At 40.0% G+C, this 18,292-nt stretch overlaps 1 protein-coding gene across 2 annotated transcripts in view; it reads right to left on the reverse strand.

Moving 5' to 3' along the window:
* The window catches only part of LOC134401522 (uridine phosphorylase 1-like), a 60,038-nt gene extending 44,340 nt beyond the window's left edge, over window positions 1–15,698 (reverse strand). The window contains exons 1-9 of one of the 2 annotated variants that reach the window (XM_063130554.1): window positions 15,597–15,698; window positions 14,251–14,407; window positions 13,353–13,400; window positions 12,659–12,753; window positions 11,243–11,358; window positions 10,133–10,171; window positions 3,056–3,122; window positions 2,350–2,503; window positions 13–60 (exon numbers count right to left, since the gene is read on the reverse strand). In XM_063130554.1, coding sequence (XP_062986624.1) covers window positions 13–60; window positions 2,350–2,503; window positions 3,056–3,122; window positions 10,133–10,171; window positions 11,243–11,358; window positions 12,659–12,753; window positions 13,353–13,400; window positions 14,251–14,407; window positions 15,597–15,649 — 777 coding nt within the window. In that variant the 5' untranslated portion in view covers window positions 15,650–15,698. The remainder of the gene's footprint in view (window positions 1–12; window positions 61–2,349; window positions 2,504–3,055; window positions 3,123–10,132; window positions 10,172–11,242; window positions 11,359–12,658; window positions 12,754–13,352; window positions 13,401–14,250; window positions 14,408–15,596) is intronic. The other variant, XM_063130563.1, reaches the window with a different exon arrangement.
* Window positions 15,699–18,292: the final 2,594 nt, after the last annotated feature.

An 18,292-nucleotide genomic window follows, 5' to 3' on the forward strand; every position in this document is an offset into this window, starting at 1 on the left:
AGGAAAACTCACCTCTACTTTTCTGCGATCTGGAGAGCCCTCAACTTGAGTTTCTTTTTCCTGAAGGGAAAAATACAGTTGTTTAAGATTGTAATTAAGGCACTTATTTTATGAAGTTTTTGATAAAAACATACCAGTGCTGACTCTTCAAGAATTCAACATGTTCGCTCATGCAAAAGGATGCACTTGTTCCCTCCTTCCCCTTGCAGCCTATCGCACATAACGCCAATCTGCTCTGGGGAGTTGCCCAACCCTCTGTGGCAGACCTGGGGTGCGGCTGGGGAGCTGCGTGGAGGGGAAATGGATGCAACCCCTTTTTTATATAAAAGACAAGACCCAATTTCAAAACTTTATAATTCAGTTGGACGGACAATGTCCGGCTGACTTGAATGGGACCTATCACTTAATAAGTATGCTCAAGACTGCAACCTAAGAAATGCAAATTTAATGTATTTGACCAAAAAGAAAAGAAAAGAAGCTGGCTTACAAAATACACTTCGGCATCACTATGAATGGAATCTGGTGAGCTTTGAGAACTATTCAGCTTATTTATTTATTTACAATGTTTATATACTACTCCCCATCCAAAAGACTTTGGAGCGGTGAACAACAAATAGAATAAAAAATTAAAAACACTATATTAAAAATTACCATTTTTAAAAAGAACAAAATTCTGATAAAACCTGAGTTCTGGTAAAATTGCAGCCAGTCATTCAAGGAAACCTTCCTGAAGTAACTTTTTCAGGAGGTGCCGGAAACAATACAATGTTGGTGCCTATCTGACCTCTAAAGACAAGGAATTCCATAAGGAGGCCACCACACTGAAGGCTCTTCTCCTGGTGGATGCCAATTGGACCATAAGTCCATGCGGAACCACCAGGAACATACTCTCAGATGACCGGGCAGGTTGGTAAGGGAGAAGGTGCTCTCTCAGGTATCCCAGTCCCAAGTTCTTTAGGGCTTTGTACACAAGTACTAATACCTTAAATGTGGACTGGCAGCAAATAGACACCAAGTGCAGTTCCCCTAGCAAAGCATGCTGAAAAGGGGCAGCTCATGACAACAGCTCAGCTGCTGCATTCTGCATTAGCTCCAGCTTCCAGAGCAGCTTTAAGGGCAGTCGCAAATACGGTGTATTGCTTTAATCTGTGGAATGGCCTGCCGGAGATTTGTCAACCTGACAGTCTTTTAGAATTTAAAAAAGCAATAAAAACTGATCTATTCTGGCAGGCCTATCCAGTGAAATTTTAGAATGTTTTCAGGATGTTTTAAAGATGTTTTAATCATGTATGGTGTTTTAATCCATTTCAATGTGTATTTTATATCATGTTTTTATACTGTTTGTTTTATACTTTGAATTGTTTTCGTTTTTGTGAACCGCCCAGGGAGCTTTGGCTATTGGGTGGTATAAAAATGCAAATCATCATCATCATCATCATCCACACTTGAGGTTATTAATGTCTGCATCACTGTGGCCAAGCTATCCCTGTCCAGGAGAGGCCACAGCAAGCAAACCAGGCAAAACACACTCTGAGCTGCTGCAGCCACTTGGGCCTTCAGCGACATTGATAGATCTAGGAGTATGCTATGGTTATTGCTACAAGCAGCTGTGGAAAAACTACAACTCACAAGAAATGATGGGGCAGGGAGGATGTCTAAATCAAAGATAAGAAAAATGGCATAACAGCATGCAAAACCTGCAGTACTTATACTTTTCCAGAGTAGTCAAAGTGTCTTTCCATCAGCATGAGATTAATCTAAAAAGATTCCAAAATCTTCTGTTTGAAAATAGCGCTGTCTAAATTTGGCTTTAAGACCAAGGTGGTAAAACACCAGGGTGCGGTGAAAGCTTTGATAGAAAAAAATGCTTTATTCAAAAGCATCGTAGTTTAGATTTCTCACACACATACGTCTATGGCTGCAATCCTAAATGCATTACTGGAGACAAAGCCCCATTTAAACACAGCGGGACTCATTTCAGAACAAACATACAATGGATTGTACTAAACATATTTATCCAAAGGTTCTGTTGAACTCAATATAACTCATCTCCAAGTAAGGTACTTACCACTGCAACCAATCGATCATCCCCTGAGGCCCCATACCATATTGCAAGTAAGCTAAAGTACATGTAATTGAGTATTCTCTCTGCTTGTCTATACAGTAATGCCATTTCATCCTTCCTTTTTGTTGTTTCCCTGTGTCTATTTTAGACTGTAAGCCCCTTGGGAGGGGGGTAAGGAACAGTCATATTCATTTTTTGAAAAGTGTCATGTACTTAGGATGATGCTATAAAAATAAATATTTTCTCAATAGTATAGTAGTAATCTAGGAATATTTCAACCATACCTTTTTCTCTTTATCGTCTTCATCATCACCATCTCTTTTCCAAACACTTTTCATATCGTAATCAAAAGGACCCCTTTTAGGGTCATAAGTGGCATGATCTTCTGCCTTAAACTCCTTATGAACCATGTAGTTTGGCATGTCTGGAATACGATGTCTGCAGACAAAGTTTAACCATGATGCATTTATGTCCTTCATTCTCAGTGAAATTCTGGGCTTGTCTAAGAGATGCAGCAGATTAGAATCCCCTGCCTTTCAACACTTTACACCTCCCCTCCTCCCCAATCACTTAAAAGGGATTAGCCTGGTCTATGAAGGCACAGATTGCTTATTTAGGCTCATCAGCTACTCCTGGTTTGCTATGATGCATGTACCAGTCAGGGGCACTGCGGGATCTCAGGGTCACGTTGTCATGGACATAACACCTTGATTGTTACTTAGAAGGTGGTCAAGCCAGAGGCCTTCCTTTAAAAACCAAGCTTTTGCAGTAGTAGTGAGATTCTGCTCAGTTACATAATAGTCAAATAACTATATATATAAAAAAGAGCAGCAGTAATTAGAATGGACAGAATGCTGAGCAAAGGAACATCCCATCTGTAGGGTTACCACTTCTGCGATGGCAATATTACAGTTGGAAATATATTTGTTCCCCATCTCTCCCCTCCCCACTATTTTTAAGGCCTGAAATAGCAATGAATTCAGTTCTCACTCTGACTGCTTGTCCACCATCTTCTTCTGCAAAACATCATCAGAAGCCATTGTATTTAGGTCAGACCCTAAGGAAGAAAACATGAGAATTGGGACAACTGCACAACATGATTAACACTGTGCAAAATAAGCAAATAAGGAAAATGATTATAACATGCATGAGATTGGGCTGCAATTATACCCACACTTACTTAGAAGCAAGTCCCACCACATTCCATGTGATTTACTTCCAAGTAAAACGTGCACAAGGATTATGTTGTTCATTTTTGTTATATTATTTCAACAATGAAAGGAACAGAGAAATTAATTTTCCTAGAAACCTCATAAAACTATTACAGTCAGTCATGGCTAATGCAACAGAATCAAGCCCCAAAGCTCATCCCAGACTGGAACACCTCAGGCTGCAGGTGAGGAGTTGCATTTCTGAATGCTGTCACACAGAGCCTGGAGGTGGGGTGGGAACCTCTGGCACACCCAAGAAGAGGAGTATGTCAGGCAGAAGGCTAGGTTGGACCCTACTCCATGCTATCCTAGTTTTCTACATGCAAGGAGGAGTGCGGGGGGGGGGGGGGGAAGGATTCAAACATGGGACACGTTAGCAGCCTAAAAAAGCTTTGTCCCTCGATTCTGCAGAGTATAGGAACTGGCCCTTTAAACCCACAGACAGATTGCAGCGTACGTGAGAAGGCCCCTCGTAGCTGGAGTTAGGCTGTGGAAGGCGGTCACTGGGTGGTTTCACTTCACTAGGCCAGCGCCTCAAAACGCCGCCTTCAACAAAGGAAACCGCCTTCCTGGCTGCTAACCAGTCAGGGATCTACGAGCGGTAATATCACAATGGGCGTATGGATGACTGTGCAAAGCAACTCGGCTCTGCGCTTTCTCCATCTCGCAAAGATGCATCACCGGGACTTGGGCGGAGCAGAAGGAATGGAGTCTTTTGCCTCTGGGTTGCAGAGAGACGCTGCTAGGGTACTAATAACAAATCACCGCAATATAGGCGCACAAGCCCTCCCCCCCTTCTTTCTCCGGCAGCCGCCGCTCCCTCTACCTACTTGGAAAAGGCAAAGCCGAACAGGTGAAAGGAGGCAGGTCCGCTTTTTTCGAACGCAGGAGCCGGATTGTCAATATAATGCCACTGAGCATGCGCAAGTACGGAGGAGCATGCTCAGTAGCAGCAACTGAAGCTGCGCGCCCGTTGGTTGCCCACAACTGGAATCAGATCTCAGTAAGCTAGTTTTTATTGTACGCAAGCTAAGCTTAAATCATGAAAAGAGATCAGATGCAATGAATTGACGGGGTAGGCCACCCAGTGTACTGGAGGGCACTAGGTTGGGAGGATTGGAATAGCAGATGCTCAGCCTTTCCTCTTGTACTCACTGCCCTGACTCTGTCACAAAGAGGTAACCCTGATGTCTCTCATAAGATTTCATCCAGACCTGGCTACTAGCACCTCCATCCTTAACCGGCCAGACTTGGGGGTTTAAGAAATCCCAGATCAGGGTTGATTCCCCTGTTAGTGTGGCTTGTTCTCCTCTAGAAACTGAAGCGCAAGACCATTCCAGATCAGCCTGTCAAAGCCATGAGAAACTCCCCCTTCCCTGTCCCCAGGGATAGAGGTGGGGGTTGCAACAGCCTGCCAAAGAAAAGGCATTTCTCCAATTTCCTTTTTTCCTAAACTCCTTTCTCTGGCTTTCTCACCTAGGTTGCCTTTTCTGCAGGACTCTTTCGCTCTCTGTCCCACTTTCCCTCCCTCATTAACTCTTCCTCTTTATCCTTTTTCCACTTATGTTTGTGCCTTCTCTTGTCTACATCTTTGGCATCTCTGCCCCTGTCTGCTCCCACCTCAGACTCAACAGGCAGCTAGACTGGCCTCCAGATGTGTAACAACCATCCAGCTTATCTAATAAGCCAGAACTGCCTGCGGCTGCCCAGGCTCAGCCACTTCCAGTGCCACAGGAGCTTCAAGCAGGGAGGTGGCAAACCCCAGAAGTTTCCCACACCTGGTTATTCCTCACCAACACAACAGCTATCTTCTCTCTGGTCTTGACTTATCTTGGTCTACTCAAGTTTGTCCAGTACTCTGCTGGCAGAATTATTCAACTGTTTCATCACTTGATATCCTTCCTTAAATTTTATACTGGCTCCTTGTCCATTCCTGGATCCTGCACAAGTTTCTTGCCTTACTTTCAAAACCCACCATGGCCATGCCACCCCCTTCCCCTGCACCTTGAAATGACTCTGCCCTTTCTCCCTTCCTGCCCCTTATGCCTGCAACTGCCTCCCAGAATGTCTTTGTGATACCACCTCCTTTTCTTCCATCAAATCCCTCTTCAGAACTAACTTTGTCTAGGAAATCTTTGCAGCGCTAGATCAAGGCCATGATGGGCCCCGGGGATAGCCATTGTAGTGGGCCCCCTATTTTGCCCCCAATACTGAACACACACAAAACATTTGTACACGCACACACACACACAGAGTAGAAGAAAGCTATTCTATGTACAGCAATAATGCAAAACCATTTTACTACATATTTTACTGGAAATCATCTTCCATGCTTTCCTGCAAGCAAAAGACTAAAATCTTGTCTATGTCAGAGAATACAAATACATCCTTGCCCTTTTACAGAAGACACCACACAGACACAGAAAAGATAAACTCTCTTATTACAGCACCATGTACATTGATGGTGCTATATAAATAAATAATAATAATAATAATAATAATAATAATAATAATCTCTCTCTCTCTCTCTCTCTCTCTCTCTCTCTCTCTCACACACACACACACACACACACACACACACACACACACGAAAGAGATGAAGCCTGATTCACTGGTTCATTCATACACAACAGCCAACAGGTGGTAGCAGGTTCATTTCTTGCAAAATGATTGGACAGAATTGTGTACGAACATTTTGTCTCTTACCTTGGGTTCTACAAAGGCTAGCAATGCACCCTTTCCTTTATTTGAAAGCTGGGATTCTTGGCTAGCTGCCTTAGATGATGGGATGGGGGCTGCAGCTCCTTTAACCCAATGATTAATCTAGCCATGAGCATTTAGAACATCCCCTAGTCCCAATACCATATTGTAACTAAGTTAAAGTAAACGCTGAATTCCAGGTTCTTAATTCAGATTTCTACATGCTCCAGTGACCAATTGGGAGAATAATCAAAAGTCCAGAATCAGATCAAACTTAAAATAAATCTGAACATTTTATTTAAAAATCATACCAGAAAAGGACTCAGTTCACACAACACATTAGTCAAAGCAGTGTAAAAACTCAACTCAACAGTTGAGTTTTTAGGAGGTACTCTCCACACAACATGACGGAGTTGAGTAAAATCCATTACGACATTTGATTGACAATTCCTCCGCCCTCTCTCCTCCTCAGGTCCTCCTATTCTATATTTTCTTACTTAACTGATTTTTGGCACTACGAAAAAGGACAGAAGAAGATTTGGGAAAACACAGAAGGGCTATGAGTGGAAGATGACATTGGCTGCAATTAGACAACACAATAGTCAATGGTGGGTTAACAGTCAACTCCTGTCCTGGACGGGGTTGCACTCTCCCTAAAGGATCGGGTCCATAGTTTGGGGGTGCTCTTGGATCCAGAACTGTCACTTGAGGCACAGGTGAACTCAGTGGCAAAGAGCACCTTTTATCAGCTTAGGCTGATATACCAACTGCGCCCTTATCAGGACAGAGATAGCCTAGCTACAGTTATCCATGCTCTGCTAACCTCTCATTTGGATTACTGCAATGCGTTATACGTGGGGCTGCTTTTGAAAACTGTCCGGAAACTTCAACTGGTACAAAACAGGGCAGCACGGTTACTAACAGGGACTGGCCGACGAGACCACATCACGCCAGTCCTTTTCCAGCTTCATTGGCTGCCAGTCCAGGTCCGGGCCCGATTCAAAGTGCTGATATTAACATTTAAAGCCTTAAATGGCTTGGGGCCAGGCTATCTGAAGTAACGCCTCCTCCCGTATGTACCTGCCCGGACCCTAAGGTCATCATCAGGGGTCCTTCTCCGCGAGCCCCTGCCAAAGGAAGTGAGGCAGGTGGCTACCAGGAGGAGGGCCTTCTCTGCTGTGGCACCCCGGCTGTGGAATGAACCCCCTAAGGAGGTTTGCTGGCACCTACGTTATATGCTTTTAGACGCCAGGTGAAGACCTTTTTATTCTCCCAGCATTTTAATAGTCTATAAATAAATTTTAACTTGGTGTTTTAAATTTGTAATTTTGCATTGCTGCTGTTTTTCTCTGGTTGAGCTTTTATATTGTATTTTATATTATGGTTTTACACTGTTGTTTTATACTTTGGATGTTTTTAATTTTTGTGAACCGCCCAGAGAGCTCCGGCTATTGGGCGGTATAGAAATGTAATAAATAAATAAATAAAAAGGGTTGATTGAGGGGGTACTCTCCACACGACATAATTATAATCAACAGTAGTGTGGATTAAGGCCAGCATTGAGTTGATTATTAGTCGGCAGTGTGTTCGATTGACACAACCCCGTGCTCTCTCTCCCCACCCCTCAGTCCTCCCACTGGTATCCCAGCAGCCATTGCGAATTCTGCCAGCTGGACTAGAACACAGCCTCCACTTTGGTCACTCTTGCCAGGGGATTCTGTAGTCACTGAAAATAACCAACTGCCTGACACAAGACACGATAACCAATGGTTGTTTAAATTATCAACTCTGCACAACATTGTTATTTATGTTGGTTCTTTTAACCAAATAACCAACCATGGTGTGGAAAAGTCCTGACAGACGGCACAATAACCAACCGTTGACTATTTAACCCACTGTTGGTTATTGTCTCATCTGAACCCAGTCATTGATTGGCTGAATAGGGCTGTCCCTTATCTCACTGGCGGATGGGCTGCCCTGCCTGTTTGGCGTGGAGGAAATTAATTACCATTAAAGCTTGAGCTTTGGACTCCTTTGAACTTTCAAAATTTTCTGCACATCTACACTGCTCAAGTTCAGTTTAAACCAAAAATAAGCCTTACACTAGTGAATTTTTATAAAAGATTTTTTTCAGAATACAACAGCTTGGTAAAATTAGTTGAAAGTTTCTTCACAGTATTAAAGCAATATATAATTTAATTCAGCCAGCAAGAATAATTTTGTAGCCTCTAGATATAATCATCTTGCTATCAATGCTTGTTATGAGTGAAATGTAAATTATGTGTAGATCTTGTATTTTTTATTATTTTATCTTTTTCCATTTTTATATAAAACACAGTGGGCAAGGTGGTTAGTTAATAACATTATCCATTTTATTATTCCACAAAATAGGCAAGAAAAAATGGTTTCCACTTACTAACAATGTTTATTCAAGTAGAACCCAAGTATTTAAGTTCATATAATGTGAGATATTAATCAAAATAAAGTAAGAATGGTGTTGAAAACTATCAGTACAAGATGGCTTTGCAAGGCTTATATTGCTCAAATGGGTCTCACAGTTTTGTTCCACTATACTCTCCCCAACAGTGCAGGGACATAATAAAGCATGTATTAACTGGGTCCTTTAACTCCACAGATGTAACTGTTCACCAGCTCTCAAGCACCTAGTGTGTTTTAGAAGACAAAACTATAAAGCAAAACTTAGTATTTGCTTTATAGTACATGCATTAGTAAACTCAAGACTGAATTACTGCAATGCACTCTATGTGGGGCTGCCCTTAAGGCTGTTCCGGAAGCTGGAGTTAGTGTAGAACGCAGCAGCTCTGCTGTTGTTGGGATCTGCCTCTTTTCAGCATGTAACTCCTTTGCTGAGGGAACTGCACTGGCTGCCTATTGGCTACCAGGCCAGGTTTAAGGTTTTGGTACTGGTGTACAAAGCCCTAAACAACTTGGGACCAGGCTATCTGGGAGAGCGCCTTCTCCCTTACCAACCTGCCCAGTCACTGAGGTCATTGGAGGGCATGCGTCCGGTGGTTCCACATGGACCTTTGGCTCGATTGGAGACCACCAGGAGAAGAGACTTTAGTGTGGTGGCCCCTTTCTCTTTGAAACTCCCTGACAGTGGAGGTCAGGCAGGTGCCAACACTATGCTGCTTACAGCTCCTCCTGAAAACAACTTTTTTCCAGGAAGTATTCTTCAATTGACCAACTGCTGTATTTACAGGTACTTTGTTTTAAATTAAACAATTTTAATTTGCTGTTTTAAATCTTCTTTCTTTTTACTATTTTGTTCCTATGTTCACTGCTCTGGAATCTATTTTAGATATGGAGCAGCATATAAATAGTGTAAATAAATAAATAACTGGCATTAAAAACAGCCAACATCTTAAGATGGTGTACAGCACCATGTACATTGATGGCGCTATATAAAAAAATAAATAATAATAAGATATAGACTGAGACATTTAACTGCAGAAGCAAGCATCCAGAGTTTAAAGGCTTGCCGGATCAGAGCACTGGAGCAAATTCATGTCAGTTGAAATGAACAGAAAATCAACAGGAATGAATGTGGCCAGTTGTTAAAATATCCTGGTTGTAGTCCCTTAGGGCGCAATCTTATCGACTGCACCCTCAATCTCGGTCTGATTATCCAATACAGGGTGGGAGCAGCAGCAGAGGCTACCTTTACCATCCCATCCTCCTACCCTGCAGATTTTGCTAGATGGGCTTTTTAGCCCATCAAGCAAGGGTATTGTGGAGGGGGAGGGATGGAGGATAACGCGTACCTTGGCATCTCTGGTCTTCCTCCCTACCAGAGCGTCCCCTCTCCTATTCTTCCAAGATTGCTTTTCTGACTTTGGAGGGCAGCTGTCATGGTTCTTTCCCTGCTGGCTGGCAAGGGGTGGCGGTCGGATCACTGACTCACCCTTCCAAGGTTGGAGCATTGTCTCCAACCTCAGAAAGGGGAATCCGAACAATGCTATAGTCCCTGGGATGCTCGCCAAGGGACTATATGATTGCTATTTTAATCTATCATATCAACATGCAACTACCGAAGCCTCTTTCCTAAGGTATATTATGCTTTTCTGCACTCAGTACTATTTTGAAATAACAAAAGAATATGTAACAATTCTATGAAATATTCTCTTTTACTCACTGTCTGTCTGTGTTGCTTTTGGCTGAGATGTCTCTGAACCTGCAATACAAGAGAAAATACAAACAATACACAACAGTTTTTCTTCACAACACATACTCTTTAAGGAAGCTTGAATTACATCCTTTGTGTCTGTTTGCACATCATGACAGCATATCATGGCTTAATTTACCTGCTTTCTACCCCTCACACAACCCCTGCTTCCTGGGTTCACACAGGAAGACAAGTCACAGCAAGTTGTGCATCCACAGATGCCAAGAAAAATTGGTTTCCATTCTACTGTAGTGCACTAGCTGGACCACACCTTCACTTTTTAAACAAGGTCTACTAATTTAATTGGCTGCAGCAGCTGGTGGAGGAAGCTAGCCAGGGTTATAAAAGTAGGCAGTCTTCTGAGAGAGCTCAGTTCACTGTGGACAAGCAGATGCTCCAGTGAAGAAGCATCAAGATAAAAAAAAGATGATGATGATGATGTTGATGATTATATTAATATCCCGCCTTTTCCCCAGTACTAGGACTCAAGATGGTTTACAAGATTAAAACATGTAAAATTTAAAGATATAAATTTACAAAGTTCAAATAGAATTAAACCCACAGTAAAATTAAAAACATTTTTAAAAATTAAAAACAGTAACAAATTTTTAAAAATAAAAAAAAACAAAAATACATGCAAGTTTAACAATAGGACAAGGAGGCTACAACAATCAAATCACCCCCACCTTCTCCTAGCAAATAACTTGGTTTACCAGGTAAACGAACCAAATAATAACAAATATAAGAAACAGTTATGTAGGTAGAAAGCCAGGGGTATGGGAGCTGTCCAGTTTATTGCACTGAGTGTCACATATACAACCATTTGCCTACTGGAGAGAAGCTGTGGGTGAGTGTGCCTGGAGAAGCTGTGGGTGAGTGTGCCTGCTTCCCCGTAATGTAGGGAGATATGATAGAGGTGTACAATATAATGGAGAAAGTGGATAATACTGGAGTCATCCAGAACCTGGAGTCATCCCATGAAGCTAAATGGTGGGAGATGGGCCTCTAGAATTGCTGCTTATTTCCTATAATTACTATATTTTTCTTTGTTTAGAAAAAGAAAAAGTTGCAACACATTACCTTTAAGCTGTGGATTATTTTCCTCCCACTCATCATGCTCCCGACGCCACTCACCCCCATAACCACTGCTCATTAGTTTAGTGAAGTTTACATGTTCATTTTTGGGGGGAACAGCCCTACAAAGAAAACAGACAAAAATTGAAGCTTAAACCCAAACTGGTACCCATCCTTTTACTTGCATTACCATGAAAGATGTCACCTTGTAAAACATTCTTTAATATGCAAATAACAACAAAAACATATGATTTTAAGAAGAATGCCATCAGTCAAATGGCTTAATTATATCCTGTACCATTGCTTTTAAAGACAATTTCTTATCAGTAGTTTATTGAAAAGTTCCATTACTGTAAACCAAGCATTTTCTGTCCCATTGTATTTATTTTTTATTTTTATTTCTTCACAGCATTTATATACCACTCCACATCTAAACAGGCAAAATAACTTTCAAGATACAAGAAAAGACATTTGTGTAACCTTTCCTATTCAGGGGTATAGAAAAAGCTATAGTTCCATGATGTGTAAGAATGAATGGAGTAGACTTTGGTGCAGGAACAAAGCGAAACTTTGGATCCTAGCCAGTAAAATAGATATGTGGACAAATCTTCACACTGGACCTCACAAACCTCCCCCGCACCCCATCCACAGTGTAAAAATTGTCATATTTGAAACACTGCCAGGCAAAAGATGAACTATTGTTAAATATGAATGACCAAGAGAAGCAAAGACTGATCCCAAACCCTCACCCCCACAGCAGTTTCCATATTAAATACTCCCAAAATCAAGCCAATGGTACCCCTGCCACCATTTTCAAACTTTCCAGTCGATCAATCAAATAGCATGGCTTCAACAAGAATATCTACCTGGGGCAGAGCATACAGTGTCCATATCTGAATAGATGAGTGGCTTATAAAAATGTGCACCTACTGCCTCAAAAATATAGTTCAATTATTGCTTGTTAGGTATTTGCATACACTGATTTTGTATAATTGTGTTATTATGATTTTTTACTGATATGCTTCAGGTTAAGATCCACATATAGCGATTATGAAATTATGGTAAGAGATTTCAGACAGTAAATAGAACGGGATTATTTGCAGATTAGGTGAGTAGGTGGGCTGCTAGAAGAGGGATGATGTGCCCAATCTCTCCTTTGAGCCCAGCACAGAAACCAAGAGAAGGGCAGCCTGCTCCTCTGCACCTAACATAGCAATGCAGTGTGCTGCTAGAGGAGAGACAAGCTCTCAATCCCTTCTCTGACAACCCCCAGCAAGCTAGTAAAACATTTTGATGACTAATAACTTTTGTGGGGTTATTTACAAGGCTGCATTATGCATATCTCTACACTGGACAGTACAGTTATTTGAACATGCAATAATAGGACCTGGATTTAAAACACAAGCATTATATATTACTAACATTGGAGGGAAGTAACGCCTGTTTCCTCCATGGGGGTCTTCCTCTTCAAAAGATGGTGGCTTTCTGTGTGGGTATCTCGGCGATACAGCAGGAAGCTTTTTTGGTGTAAAAACAACAACCCTAATTCAGTAGTTGGCATAAAGACATACATAATTAAAACTGTCTGAAGGAACAGCTAATAGAGAAGAATATTCTTGGGGGAATTGCAGCATATTCTGTAACAGATGTAGCAATCTTTCAAAATCCTGCCTGACCCTGGACATTGTGTGAATGCATTCCAAATATTGCTTTACAACGTGATCAAGATTGTTGACTTGATTTTAGAGCAATCACAATTGTCCATACTTCAGATTGTCAAAACCATGGCTAAAAGATCAAAAAAGAAATCTCCCAGCCAAAATTAAGTATAAACATTGTAACAGTACTAAAAATGCTGTTAAACATTTACTCATTACCAGGCTTTACTCATTACTAGGATTAGAAACTATGGGTTTAAGTAGATTAGTAGTCTCTGGTTAGGAAGGAGCCTGATTAGGTAGAAGTTAATATAAGCACCGATATGAAGAGTCATCAGGAGTTAAGGAGACTTCAGCCAACTCGAAATACTAATTTCCTGGATTAGTTATTCACACAAGTGTCCCATCTGATATTTTCCCTCTACCTTTCAGTAAATTCTAGTTTTAAGAAAACTCACCTCTTCTTTTCTGCAACCTGGAAAGTCCTCAACCTGTGTTTCTTTTTCCTTATGGGAAAAATAAAGTTTGACTATAAAATTTGACATCATGTGCTAAATCCAATATTATGGGGAATGGTTCTCTTCCCTTTCCTCCCCCTGTAGCCCCCAGAACATACTGCAAATCTGTTCCAGAGATTTTCTCAATCCTCTGGGGCAGATCTGGGTGGGGTGGGGAAGCAGTGTGGGGGAGAAATTCAATTTGCCAGCAGCATCCATTTGCCTTGTGGAAGGACACCATTGGATACAATCCCATGTTTAAGTAAAAGACAAACTCCAACTCCAAAACTTTATACTTCAGGTAAGACAGAAAATATTCTACTCAAATGTTCTTTAATTTTAAACTCTCAATGCTCAAGAATAAAAACCTTGAAGAAAAAATGTGCTACTGGCATGGAGTCCATATTGATAACTACTTAAAACTGTAAAACTTATAACTACTTAAAACTGATAACTATTTAAAATTGATAACTACTTAAAAACTTAAAACGGAATTTACACAGCTGAAAAGAACAAAGTTAACATATTTACCCAAAAGTTCTGTTGATCTGAATGCAACTGACGTCCAAGTAAGGAACAACTGCAGTCATTAGATCATCCCCCTCGGCCCTAAACCTTATTGCAAGTAAGCCAAAGTACATGTAATTGAAGTAATTGAATATTCTTCCCCTGCTTATCCAGGCCTCCATTTCCCCTTTCCAGATGTTTCCCACTGTCTATTTTACATTGTAAGCTACTTGGGAGTAGGGACCTGTCATACCCATTCTTTGTAAAGTGCCGTGTACTTAAGATGGTACTATAAAAATAAATAATAATTTTTCAAGAGCATAGTAGTAATCTAGGAATATCCCAACCATACCTTTTTCTCTTTATTTTCTTCTTCATCATCATCATCTCTTTTCCAAACACTTTTCATATCATGATCAAAAAGCCCCCTTTTAGGATCATAGGTGGCAAGTTCTTCTCTTTTAAACTCCTTATGAACCATGTAGTTTGGCATGTCTGGAATACGATGTCTGCAGACAAAGTTTAACCATGGCCATTATGTGCTTTGTTAGCAAAGAAATTCTGGGCTCATCCAAGAGATAATACTGATTAGAATTCACTTTCCACCTCCACTCCTCCCCAATCACCTAAAAGAAATTAGCAGTGCCCATGAAAGCAAAGAAAGCTTATTTAGGCTCATCAGCCACTGCTGGTTTGCTATGATGAATATACCACTCAGGTGCACTGCAAGATCCCAAGGGACACTTTGCCACAAAGATAAAAGCTTGATTGTTATTGAGAAAGTGATCAACCTAAAGGCTTTTCTTTTTATACTCAGTTATACTGAGCTCAGTTACATAACAGTCAAATAATTATCAGAACTGCAGCAGTAATAAGAATGGACAAATGATGAGCCAAGGTTCATGCCTCACATTCCATCTGTTGGAATATCACTTTTGCTAGAGCAGAGCTTTCCAAACTTTCATGTTGGTGACACACTTTTTAGACATGCATCATTTCGCAACACAGTAATTCAGTTTTACTAGCAAACCGGAGGTTAAACTAACCCCTTATAAGAGATACGGACACATACATAAATTGTAATAACAAAATGTATGAGGACACAACATATCTCATGAAAACCTTTCATTTATATTTTTAAAATATATGATTTGCAAGATAATATACATTTCCAAGACTTTTCTCATTGAACCAATTTTGTCGAGTTGCGATCGAGTGGCGGTTGAGATGGTGTTCTATCAAAAAACTGGACCCATGGAATTTTTTGAATGCGTCATTCCAGGTGCAGCTGCGTCACCGGAAGTGATGCGGAATCCGCTGTTTCGACCCGATTATGCATACTGCGCATGCACAGTACCTGTATGATCCTTCGACCGTGGTGTGCATACACAGATACAACGGAAGGGGAATATACTAGTACACCATACTAATCGGCACCTTTGCTGCATAAAAATGCATGCAAGTTGGTATTGCTTATTTCACATAGACTCAGAGGTTTCTCATTACGTTCACGTGACACACCTACACACTGCAGCTGACACACTAACTTGTCGCGACACACAGTTTGGAAAGCTCTGTGCTAGAGCAATATAAAAGAGGTTGGGAATACAGCTGCTCCCCATCTCCCCCCTCTCCCATTTTTGAGGTATTCTGCACATCTCCCTAACCCAAATAAATAGCAATGGATTCAGTTCTTACTCCGAAGACTGCTTGTCCACCATCTTCTTCTCCAAAGCATCACCAGAGGCCATTGTATCTAGACAGGACTTAAGGAAGAACACATTGGGACAGCTGCATCACATGGTATTTATTAATTATTATTATTAATTACATTTCTATACCACCCAATAGCTGGAGCTCTCTGGGCGGTTCACAAAAATACCATTGCGGCAATACGCAATTACTGAAACACTTTTGTTAACAGTATGGAAGCTAGATTAGATGGGAAGTGAATAACCACTGAATGACAAAACAAGTGTTGTATAGACAAAAATTAACAACTGAAACAGTTTGTGCCAGCCATTAAATGCCCCTAGTTTAAAACAAACAACCCACAAGTATTTTAACTTGATCCAAAACTCAAGATAAGCAGAGTAGATAGTTTGAGGATTAAGTTGTGTAACTCTATTAACACAGAGGCTTCCCTAACAGCCTTCACTTGAAAAAAAACCCACGTATGCTCATCTAAGCCTTCTGTGGAATTATTTTAGGTCTCAAAATTGGACTTTTGTTTTTAGGATATTATTCAAATTACATATTTATTAAAAGTGCATCCTAAAGTCTTGACTTAAAATATTTTTCTAAAATATTTAATTATATTTTATTTATACGTTATATTTCCTTTTGCCACAGATAGTTACAGATTTTAAATACAATTTTTTCAATGATAGCATTTTGGCTACAACTAATTTTCAGTTTTATGAGTGACTCAACTAGTGCTGCTACCATACAGCTACAGTAGCCTTCAGTGTTGGGTTCTTTTGTCATTTTTAGTTAAGACATAATTTGAATTATGATTTTGACATCAAATTTCCCTTTACTCTAAGACACATCCATACCCACATCTTATTAATTGGATGTGCACAAATGATTTTAGGATTTAAGTAGGAGCTAAACTGTAAATCAAGGATTATACTGTTTCAGTTTCTCTATAGTTGTTCTCTTGTGAAGTAAACAGTAGTTTGAAAGAAAAGGTAGGAAGTGCAATAAATTTGGATACCCCTAAGAATTTGAGATTATGATCATTTAGGCTAAAATCCTATAAACTGAGAGTAAGGTAGCCATGCAATGGATTGCAATAGCGTAGTTAAATTGATTTCTGGGTCTATGCTGGGTTGAATCACCACTGACTTGCTTCCTCAAATGCAGGCTGTAAATGAGATCCTTATGCTGGGGACAAAGTCACGGGACAGAATAGTGTCTGAATCTGTAATAAGATCCTCTGACAGCAGAGAGCTTAACAAAAAAAATAATAGCATGAAGTTGTTGGAATATGTTTTTGAATAAAGGCCAATTTGAGAAATAAGTAATTTTTGTGAGAAATGAATTTCTGTGCCTTATATTTGAAAGACACGATGATAGTAGCAAATTACATTATTATTATTATTATTTATTTATATAGCACCATCAATGTACATGGTGCTGTACAGATAACACAGTTACAAGTGAAATGATATCCAATAATATCATTTCACTAATGCAAATTATACTGTGCTAGCATAACGTGTTGGATTTTGGTTTATAATAAACTACATCCTTAGTTCCACATCTTTGCCTCTGGCTTTTTTGGCATCTCTATTGGGGTTTTCCTTCCTTTTGTGCTAGTGTAAGGGACATCTTGTGCAATGCCAATAGTGTTACCTTGCACAATGTTTTTTCTTTTTATATATATATAATATTTTTATTTTTCAATACGTAAACATACATCGATACAATTAAAAGAAAAACAACATAATACATTAATGTTAAATCACATTAATATCATATATTCTCGCTTAATCTTTTTAACATAATCATACTTAACCTAAAAGTGCACCCCCCCACCTCAGGATCTATTCCTGTTTCCAAAATCTCATAGTTTCTTCTGCTGGTGGTTTCCCACTTCCCTTAGAAAACACAAATATTAGGAACTGTTTCCAAATTCCCTCAAAATCATTCATTTTTGCTATACCTCTTCTCACTTTAATATTACATGTCAATTTATCATTAACAGCAATATCCCATACTTCTTTATACCATTCTTCAATACAATAACCTTGAATCTTCCAGTTCCTAGCTAGAATTAACCTTGCTGCAGTCAGCAAATTTGTTATCAATTCCTTACTTTCTTTTTTACATTTTAAATCTTCATATAGTGAGAGTAATGCAACTCTTGGTGTTTCTTCTATCTTCATTCCAACAATTTCTTCAATCTCAAAAAACACCATCTTCCACAACTTTTGCACATATTTACATTCCCACCACATATGTAAATATGTTCCCTTTTCCCCACAACCTCTCCAACAATTTGCTGAAAGCTGCTTATTTATCTTATTTAATCTAACCGGGGTTAGGTACCACCTCCATATAATTTTATAATAATTCTCTTTTATTCTCACTGACATATTTCTCAACACTCTTTGTCTCCATAGTCCTTCCCAACTCTGCTGTCCTATCTGTACCTGACTGTAAGCCTATGCGGCAGGGTCTTGCTATTTACTGTTTTACTCTGTACAGCACCATGTACATTGATGGTGCTATATAAATAAATAAATAATAATAATAATAATAAATCTGTCTCCCAAACCAATTTTCCTGAGCTATCCATCAACCCTTTCTCTAGCAATATTCTATAGATTTCACTCATTAACCTTTTTGTCACAGTACATTCTCCCTTATCAATTTCTTTTTTAACT

The sequence above is a fragment of the Elgaria multicarinata genome, chromosome 1 (assembly GCF_023053635.1).
Source record: "Elgaria multicarinata webbii isolate HBS135686 ecotype San Diego chromosome 1, rElgMul1.1.pri, whole genome shotgun sequence".
Lineage (NCBI taxonomy): Eukaryota > Metazoa > Chordata > Lepidosauria > Squamata > Anguidae > Elgaria > Elgaria multicarinata.